This window comes from Aotus nancymaae, unplaced genomic scaffold (assembly GCF_030222135.1).
Source record: "Aotus nancymaae isolate 86718 unplaced genomic scaffold, 86718_ANA_hifiasm-v0.15.2.pri h1tg000014l, whole genome shotgun sequence".
NCBI classification, from domain to species: Eukaryota; Metazoa; Chordata; class Mammalia; order Primates; family Aotidae; genus Aotus; species Aotus nancymaae.
The window spans coordinates 26977829-26988047 of NW_026988425.1; the positions used below are offsets into that span (position 1 = coordinate 26977829).

Here is a 10219-nt window from a genome sequence, read left to right on the forward strand (position 1 = left end):
TATGTCCTGATCCTTATGCTATGCCTAGTTGGCACAGAAATAAAGGAGATACAATTGCTCCCTTTAAAGTCACTGAGAAAGGCTGGCATATCTTCTTTCTGGCACAAGGCCTGCATAATACTCAGAAAATCTTTCTCTTCCTTGAACATTCTGAGCTTATTTGCAACTTCATCTGACACTTACTATTCCCTGAGCCTGGATAACTTTCAGCTGAGATCTCCACATGCCCAGCTTCATAAAATCATTGTCTCACTGTCAAGGTCATCAGCATCAAGATCATCTCCTAAGCCTATTCTTACTTGTAATCAAAGACTGCCACCTTAAATTTAATCACCCCATCCAGTTGATCATCACTGTCTGAAATTATCATTTTCATTCGTTTGGTAACTGTATGCTCTCACCAGCAGGAACTTACTAGAATCCTAACTAGGGCAAAGAATTGCTTGTGCTAGTCACTAGCTTCACCTTTTGCACATAGTGTGGGACAGAATAAGTCCTCAATAAATATTAGTGAATGAAATAAAAGGAGATGTCTAGAATATTTGGAAGAAAAAGAAGGACCAAATGGATAAATATACAAAGTTATTTCAGTTCACACTTTATATTTTTGGGAAGTCAGTGATGTGCCAGACACTGTGCTAGTTAGAAAAGGGAATACAAATATATATGAAAGAAAAAGGTGATTACAGAGCCAGGACTACTATCATAATTTAAAGAGACAAGAATGCACATATTTGTCATACAAATATACAGGACTGATAATGTTGCAACAATAATTCATCAGAATGGGAAGATCAGTTGTGGCAGTTGAGTTGGACCTTTAAAAAAAAAAATAGTGTTTTAACAGGTGGATATAGTGAGAAAGAAGAATCCAAGGTATGAGCAGCTATGTTGTGTTAGTTTTCTCCTGCTGCCCTGACAAATTACCAAACACTTAACAGCTTAAACCAACACAAATAACAACACAAATGTATCAAGTCTCAGCAGCTTTTGTCGGTCAAAAGTCCTGGTGTTCTCAACTGCATCCTCTGCTTAGGGGCTGCCAAAGCTAAAATCGATATCAGCTGGGCTTTGTTCCTTACCTGAGGTCCTGGGGAAAAATCTACTCCACGATCATTCAGGTCTTTGACCAAATTTAGTGTGTTGTGGCTTCAAAGTTGAAGTCCCTGTTGCTTTTGTTTTGTTTTTGCTGTTTATAACCTAAGGCCAGGCATTGCTTCTGGATGCTGACCTCATTCCTTCGTATGCTTTCTATGGGGCTGCCTGCCAGCAATGTCAAGTTAATTCCTTCTTAAGCTTGGAATCTCTTTTGCCTCCTCTTCTCTCCCCAATTATGAAAAAACAACATTCCCTCTTTAATATCTCAAGTAATTGGATTGGGCTCACCTAGATAATTCTGAATAATTTCTCTGTTTCAAATGAATGGATTTTAAGCCTTAATCACATCCGCAAAATTCCTCTTGCCATGTAATATAACACATTCACAGGCATAATACAACGGGTTGAAAATCATGGGAGGTAAAATTCTGCCTACAACCACTATGTTCCTAAAAGCTCTAGAAATATCTCAGATTCCTGAATTTTTTTTGCATGTAATAAATCTCCCTTTGTAGTGATGAATTTGATATATTAACGTTAGGAAAATAAGGTACCACAAGGTTTGGACTGTTTAATTTCATAGGTAAATTTTACGTAATTTTGAAAAGTGAGAAAGTTAAAACATGAGTTTTTCAAGATAGTTTTAAAATTTGCCACACCATTTATTACAATGGAATGGACTGCAATATTTCTATTATTAGATTAGAGGACATATATTTCTCAGGGATCCAGGTCAAACAGAGAATGTTGTAGCTGAATGTATCTCTTATTCAATATTTTTTGATATAAAAGAAGATTAAAATAATTTTTCTCAAAATAACTCCAAAATTATTCTGGTTCACCTTGCCTGAGAAAGGTAGGATAATTTTACTTCTTAAACTGTTAAATAAAAATCAAAGAAGAAGCTGAGAATTTCATGATGATCTCAGGGTATTCTTAATATTAATTTGGGAATAAAATAAAAGAAAATCTGCTTTAAAAATACTTACACCAATAGTGCCAGCGCCAGCGCCAGACGTGCGCCCCGCGCTCTCTGGCTGGCCGCCTGCCTTGGGAATCGCTAGCCCGCACTCCTGCCCTGCCTGTGCTCTGCCCGAGTATGGAGCTGCTGTGTTGCGAAGGCACCCGGCAGGCGCCCCGGGCCGGGCCGGACCCGCAGCTGCTGGGGGACCAGCGTGTCCTGCAAAGCCTGCTCCGCCTAGAGGAGCGCTACGTGCCCCGCACCTCCTACTTCCAGTGCGTGCAGCGGGAGATCAAGCCGCACATGCGGAAGATGCTGGCTTACTGGATGCTGGAGGTGTGTGAGGAGCAGCGCTGTGAGGAGGAAGTCTTCCCCCTGGCCATGAACTACCTGGATCGCTACCTGTCCTGCGTCCCCACCCGAAAGGCGCAGTTGCAGCTCCTGGGTGCGGTCTGCATGCTGCTGGCCTCCAAGCTGCGCGAGACCACGCCCCTGACCATCGAAAAACTGTGCATCTACAGCGACCACGCTCTCTCTCCCCGCCAGATGAGGGACTGGGAGGTGCTGGTCCTAGGGAAGCTCAAGTGGGACCTGGCTGCTGTGATTGCACATGATTTCCTGGCCCTCATTCTGCACCGGCTCCCTGTGCCCCGTGAGCGACAGGCCTTGGTCAAAAAGCATGCCCAGACTTTTTTGGCCCTCTGTGCTACAGATTATACCTTTGCCATGTACCCGCCATCCATGATTGCCACGGGCAGCATTGGGGCTGCAGTGCAAGGCCTGGGTGCCTGCTCCATGTCCGGGATCAGCTCACAGAGGTGCTGGCAGGGATCACTGGCACTGAAGTGGACTGCCTGCGGGCCTGTCAGGAGCAGATCGAAACTGCACTCAGGGAGAGCCTCAGGGAAGCCGCTCAGACCAGCCCCAGCCCAGCGCCCAAAACCCCCCGGGGCTCCAGCAGCCAAGGGTCCAGCCAGACCAGCACTCCTACAGATGTCACAGCCATCCACCTGTAGCCCTGGAGAGGCCCTCTGGAGTGGCCACTAAGCAGAGGAGGGGCCACTGCCACCCACCTCCCTGCCTCCAGGAACAAACCACACCATGTCTGAAACCTGAAGGGACGTTTGTCCCCCCTTCACAAAGCCCAAGGGGTCCGGTCCTACCTATCCCTGCAGTGTGTACTAGGGGGCCGGGCCAGCCATGTCTGCATTTCGGTGGCTAGTCAAGCTCCTTCTCCTTCCTGCATCTGACCAGCAGCGCCTTCCCGAACTCTAGCTGGGGGTGGGCCAGGGTGATGGGATAGAATTGGATACATGCACCAGCATTCCTTTTGAGTGCCCCCCCCACCCCTGGGGGTGCTCAAGTTTTCAACTGCCAAAATGCTCTAGTGCCTTCTAAAGGTGTTGCCTCTTCTAGGGTTATTGCATTTGGATTGGGGTTCCTCTGAAACTTCACGCATGATTGATAGACACGTAGCGGGGGAATAGTCTAGATGGCGCCTCTCAGTACTTTGGAGGCCCCTATATAATCCGTGCTGACAGCTGCTCCTAGAGGGAGGGGCCTAGGCCTCAGCCAGAGAAGCTATAAATCCCCCTTGCTTTGCTTAGTGCTCAGCTTCTCCTGTGTGATTGACAGCTTTGCTGCTGAAGGCTCCTTTTAATTTATTGCTTTGAGCACAACTGTAAGGGGATGTAATGGGGTCCTGGCCATACCACAAGTGGTGGTAACCCTGGTGGATGCTGTTTTCCTCCCTTCTGCTACTGGCAAAAGGATCTTTGTGGTGGAGGAGCTGCTACAGCCTAGGGTGGGGTCATGCCCTCTTCTCCCGTTATCCCTCTGCCCCATTCTCCAGCAGGGAAAATGCAGCAGGGATGCCCTGGTGGTGGCTGAGTCCTTGTCTAGAGAGGGAGGCAAGCCCTGTTGACACAGGTCTTTCCTAAGGCCACAAGGTTTAGAAGGGTGGCCCAGGACCATCATCCTACTGTAATATTGTGAAATAAAACTGGCTTTGGCTTCTTGGGAAAAAAAAAAAAAATACTTACACATATAGGCTGTTTGGAGCTATGAATATCATTCAATTACTTATTGAAAAATATAATTTTATCAAACCCAACAAACAAAAGGTTGTCTAACTAATCTTTGTCCAAGGATGTCCCCAAAACAAGAGCTGAATTAGTGAATATAAATCATACTTATGGATTATTGTGATAATAAGTGACATTGAGGAGCTGGTGTCAGGGATGAAACCAGAAAAGTAAAATGAGTTAAATAGAAAGTCTTAACCCTATGGAAAAGAGTTTAGATTTAGCCTGTATTTAATGAAATCCATCCAAGCTATTCAAGTACTTGTTACATGATCAAATTTATATTGAAGGAAAAATAGGAGGTGATGAATTCAGAGAAGGAAAAAATGACAAATTCTTTCACTTAAGTGGTATTTAATTTAAAAAATGGAGTAATAGAAAAAAGTTAACTATTATATTGGTAGTCCTGATAAGAAATGGTTGAAATCCAATGTAAAGATTATTTGAAGTTGAGAAAGTCAGATATTACAACTGATGGGATTAATTAAGTAAGGTATCCAGAGAGCACTTCAGTGATTTGTTGAATCATTTTAGCATCATGTAAAGGTAATAAAGAATAATCAGGGAAAGGCTTCCAAGGCTAGTGGAAGTGAAGATAGTCAATTTATTATGGAAATTGTGGGATTCAAGGGTTTGAGAAATATAAGGAAAGGGTCCTATAGACGGTTGTAAATTTCCATGAAGTATAAAAACAGCTCAGATTGAATATTTCTTAGAGCTTTAAAAGATATATTAAAGTAAGAATAAGAAAATATTATAATTTGGATAGATTTTTAACTGATTACAATGTAATCTCTAGATGTTAAACAATAAAAAAAGTCTCATCTTCATGTTTCCTTAAGTCAATCAATGGGGACATAGCCCAAAGTTGTTTTTGTTTTTATTATTTTCCCTGGCTCTAAAGATATTTGGTGTAAAAATTGAAACAAGCTGGGTAAAAAAAAAAAGTACAGGCAAAACAAGACAAAATAAAAGATCCATTCTGTTACGAACGTGTTACATTTGTGAGTATAGGCTGGGAAGTGGTGGTACATATAATCATATTGGCTTACATTTTGAGGAGGGAAGATAAGAGTACTTGTATTTTTGTCACAGCAATAAAAATATGAATCAAGCTGGGTGCTGTGGTATGCACCTGTAGTTCCAGGTACTCAAGAGGCAAAGGCAGCAACATCATTGAGCCCAGGTGTTCAAAGCTGTAGTGTGTTATAATCTTGCCTGTGAATAGTCACTGCACTCCAGCCTGAGCAACATAGCCAGATGGTATCTTTAAAAAGATATTTAAAATAATAGAAATCATATTACATTTAGTAGGAAGGCACAGGGAGAAACTTTGTCTCTCAAAGAATTTTAGGTTTTAAAAAATGAAATAGATTTTCCATCCTGTTTTCATAATTTTTTAAACCAAATGAAAATGAAGTTATTTCTTTCACTTCTAATTGCCAATCTAAAAATAACAACAATGACAAAATTAATACTTTTCCAGCTTTTCAGAATATTCTTTTGAATATTGTGAAGTCTTTTCTAGGATTTTAAAAGAAAATGTGATAAAAATCCAATGTTGTACACAATGAAAAAAGGTGATTTTTCAAATGTAGCAGTTTGACAAATCATGAGTCAATGGTAAGTGATTTAGGCAAAGTTTTAATTACAAAATATAGATACTTCTTTGTGCTTTACTATACTTTTACCTGAAAATTAATGGATGCTAACATGAAAACATGTGATTCAGTATACCTTTCAAAAGAGTAATTAAGGAAAGTAAAAAAAAAAAAAAAAAAAAAAAAAACACAAATTTGAAATCTGTAGTAACCGAGTAAGGTATGTTTGCCTAATGAGGTTAAGAGAATGTTACTGTAGAATTACAGGGAGAGCAATGATCCCTACTATTAAAAAATACTGCTGTTTGAAAAAAAAGCCCTCAGGGAATGTCAACTGGACTATCACTTACCATATCCAAAGGCCAACTCAGTAAATTATTAAACCGTTTGACAGTTTGACTTCCAATGCATTGTTAGATTAAGCTAAGTTCCATAGATAGTCTAGTAGTCATCATGCTAAAAGTACAGTTCTCTATTTGGGGAAATTTTACAGATACTTTTATTACTTATTGATAGAGTTTTTTTTTTTTGGCAAGATGGGTCATCATTATTCAGAAAAAAGATGAGAATAAATTTTCAGAGTTTGAGGGTATATTATATGAAGACAATGTAGTCTAAATTTAAATATTATTGATTACATTAGTTTCTTATATTTACTTTGGCTTTTCAATCCTGTTTGAAAGTAAATAACAGATACAATACCATGTTATAGGAAGCTGACCACAGGAGATAGCTTGATAGTTTTTTTTTTTTTTTGAAAAGAAATGTAAAAGAAGCTGGCCTGAGCTTTGTGCAGACCCAAATAGACAGAGACTCTGATACTCAAATTTCATAATGTTTAGGATTCATTACTCAAGTTTTACAAAATGTTTTTATATAAATCTTTAATAGAACCATATTGTTAATACCTTATGGGCCTATTAAAATACATTCAGCATGTGTCAGTTTTCCCATCAAGGTATGGATGGTCACATGCTCAGCCATAAAGGGAATCATTAATCCTGGGACTAGAAGACAGAAAGTCTGTTTCTTTTACCTATGTCCTGAAATTATTTTGTCCCAGTATTAAAGAGATGCCTTAATGGCCCCCCATCTCCTGGTAGTTCTCTGTCTCTCCTGCCACCATGTGAAGATATGTTTGTCTCTTCATTGCATTTGCACCATAATTGTAAGTTTCCTGAGGCCTCCCTAGCCAAGCCCCCTGTACAGCCTTCAGAGCTGTGACTCATTTAAACATCTCTTCATTATAAATTACTCAGACTCAGGTAGTTCTTCATAGTAATGTAAGAAGAATCTAAATAAGGAAATTGCAATCAGAGAAATAGACCATCGTTATAAAGATACGTAAAAATGTGGAAGCAACTTTGGAACTGAGTAATGGGCAGAGGTTGGTTGATTTTGGAGGGCTCATGAGAAAACAGGAGGATGAGAGTAGGTTTGGAACTTTCTAGAGACTTGTCGAATGGTTGGGACCAAAATGCTGATAGTGATAAAGTCCAGGCTGAAGAAGACTCATATGAAATGAGGAATTATTGGGAACTAAAGTTAAGGTCACTTTTGCTATGCTTTAGCAAAGACACTGCTGACATTGTGCCCCTGCTCTAGGAATCTGTTAAACTTTGAACTTGAGGAAGACAATTTAGGGTATTTGGCAAAAGAAATTTCTAAGCAGCAAAGCATTCAAGATATAACATGGCTGCTTCTGATGGAATACACTAATATGCACGAACAAAAAGATTATCTAAAACTCAAATTTATATTTAAAATGAAAGCAAGGCATAAAAGTCTGGAAAATTTGCAGCCTGGCCATGTGGTAGAAAAGAAAAGCCCATATTTCTGGGGAGAAATACAAGATAGCTGCAGAAATTTGCGTAAGTAAAGAGGAATGGAATGTTAATAAACAAGACTATGGAGAAAATGTCTCCAAGGCATTTCAGAGACATTCATGGCAATTCCTCTCACCACAGGCCAAGAGGCACAGAAGGAAAACATGGTTTTATGGGTCAGGCCCAGGGTCCCACTGCTCTGTTCAGCTTCAGGCCATGGTGCCCTGAACTCCAGCTGTACCAGCTTCAGGTGTGGATAACAGGCATCAATGTACAGCCCAGGCCATTGTTTCAGAAGGTGCAAGCCTCAAACCTTGGCATCTTTGACATGGTGAAGAGTCTTCAGGTATGCAGAGAGCAAGAGGTGAAGATTGGGAGCCTCCTCCTAGATTTCAGAGGACATATGAAACCACCTGGATGTCCAGGCAGAAGTCTACTGCAGGGGCAGAGCCCTCATGGAGAAAATCTACTAGGGCAGTCTAGATGGAAAATGTGGGGTAGCCCCCACAAAGTGTCCTCACTGGAGCATTGCCTAGTTGAACTGTGAGAAGAGGACTACTGTTCTCCAGACCCCAGAATGACAGATCCACTGACAGCTTGCACCATGCACCTGGAAAAACCAAAGGCATTTAATGGCAGCCTGTAAAAGCAGCTGTGGGAGTTGAACCCTGCAAAGCCACAAGGGTGGAGTTGTCCAAGGCCTTGGGAGACCCTAAAAAGGGTCAAGGTACAGTCTGGGCCATTGCTTCAGAGGGTGTAAACCTGAAGCCTTGGCATCTTTGATGTGGTGAAGAGTCTGCAGGTATGCAGAGAGCAAGAGGTGAAGATTGGGAGCCTCCCCCTAGATTTCAGAGGACATATGAAACCACCTGGATGTCCAGGCAGAAGTCTACTGCAGGGGCAGAGCCCTCATGGAGAAAATCTACTAGGGCAGTCTAGGTGGAAAATATGGGGTAGCCCCCACAAAGTGTCCTCACTGGAGCATTGCCCAGTTGAACTGTGAGAAGAAGACTACTGTTCTCCAGACCCCAGAATGACAGATCCACTGACAGCTTGCACCATGCACCTGGAAAAGCCAAAGACATTTAATGGCAGCCTGTAAAAGCAGCTGTGGGAGTTGAACCCTGCAAAGCCACAAGGGTGGAGTTGTCCAAGGCCTTGGGAGCCCACCTCTTGTGTCAGGGTGACCTGGATGTGAAACATGAAGACTAAGGAGGGTTGTTTTGGAGCTTTAAGATTTAATGACCACGTTGTTGAGTTTTGGATTTGCATGAGCCCTGCAGCTCCTTTGTTTTGCCCAATTTGTCTATTGGAGTGGGAGTATTTACCCAATGCCTGTACCCTCATTGTATCCTGGAAGCAGTGAACTTGTTTTTAATTTTACATCCTCATAAGCGGAAGGAACTTGCCTTGTCTCAGATGAGATTTCGGACTTTGACTTTTGAGTTAAGGTTGGAATGAGTTAAGACTTCTGGAGACTTTTGGAAAGGCATGACTGGATTTTGAAATGTGAGAAGAAGATGAGATTTGGGAAAAGACAGGGTCAGAATGATATGGTTGCGTCCCTACCCAAATCCCATGTTAATTGTAATTCCCAGTGTTAGAACGGAGGCCTGGTGGGAGGTTATTGAATCATGGGGGTGGTTTCTAATGGTTAGACCAACCACCTAGTACTGTTTTGTGATAGAGGCTTTAGGGGATCTGCTTGTTTGAAAAATGGGTATTACCTCCCTCTTCATTCTGTCTCTCCTACTACCATGTGAAGATGTGGTTGCTTCTCCTTCACCCTTCTGCCATGATTGTAAGTTTCCTGAGGCCTCCTAAACCATTACTCCTATAAGCCTGCAGAACTGTAAGTCAATGAAACCTCTTTACTTTTTCAATTATCAAGTCTTAGGTTGTTCTTTATAGCAAAGTGAGAATGAACTAATACCCTCGAATTATTTCTAATTACAGTAACCTACATGAGTGCCAAAATCTCTCTGCTTTTTAAATGCATAGTGGGATCAAAAAGTAAAGTGCCCTTAAAAGGAACCCTAGAATTATATAAGCTTCTGTGGTAATTTTAAATTATCTTCATATTGTACTTCATTCTCTATCATCATTGAACATTTGTTAAAAGTATTTTAATCCACATTTTAGAATTCATCTCAACTTTAGTTAGAAATAATATTGAAGGCTGGTCTTCATTATATTGTCTTGGAAAGAAATATCCCATGCTTTATAGCACATAGGCAAACAAAGACCAGTGTCTGCTTTCTGATAAGCATTTCATGAGGCCATATAAAGGGGTTATTTTTAATTACAGAAGAGGCCACAGGCTGGAAGCACGAGTAAAAGACTAGTTTATCATTAAAAAATTACAAGATATGTTGCCGTAAATACCAAAGAAATAGATAAATATATTTGGGCTCAATTTATAGTAATAAAACCAGTAAAGACTCCTTTTAAAGTTTAAGTGAGAATCACACACTATAGTTTATTTGTACAGTATTTACTATTATTTTATAAAAATTTTGAAATGATACATAAAGTTATATGGTTTGGCTATGTCCCCACCCAAATCTCATCTTGAATTGTAGTTCCCACAATCCCCACATGTCATGAAATGGACCCAGTGGGAGGTAATTGAACCATGCAGTGTTCACC

At 40.9% G+C, this 10219-nt stretch overlaps 1 protein-coding gene across 1 annotated transcript; it reads left to right on the forward strand.

Moving 5' to 3' along the window:
* Positions 1–2197: 2197 nt before the first annotated feature.
* Positions 2198–4079, forward strand: LOC135268097 (G1/S-specific cyclin-D3-like). Its single transcript, XM_064375755.1, is given in 2 exon segments — positions 2198–2858; positions 2861–4079. Coding segments are annotated over 2 exon segments (876 nt in total). The 3' UTR covers positions 3076–4079.
* The last annotated feature ends 6140 nt before the right edge of the window (positions 4080–10219 follow it).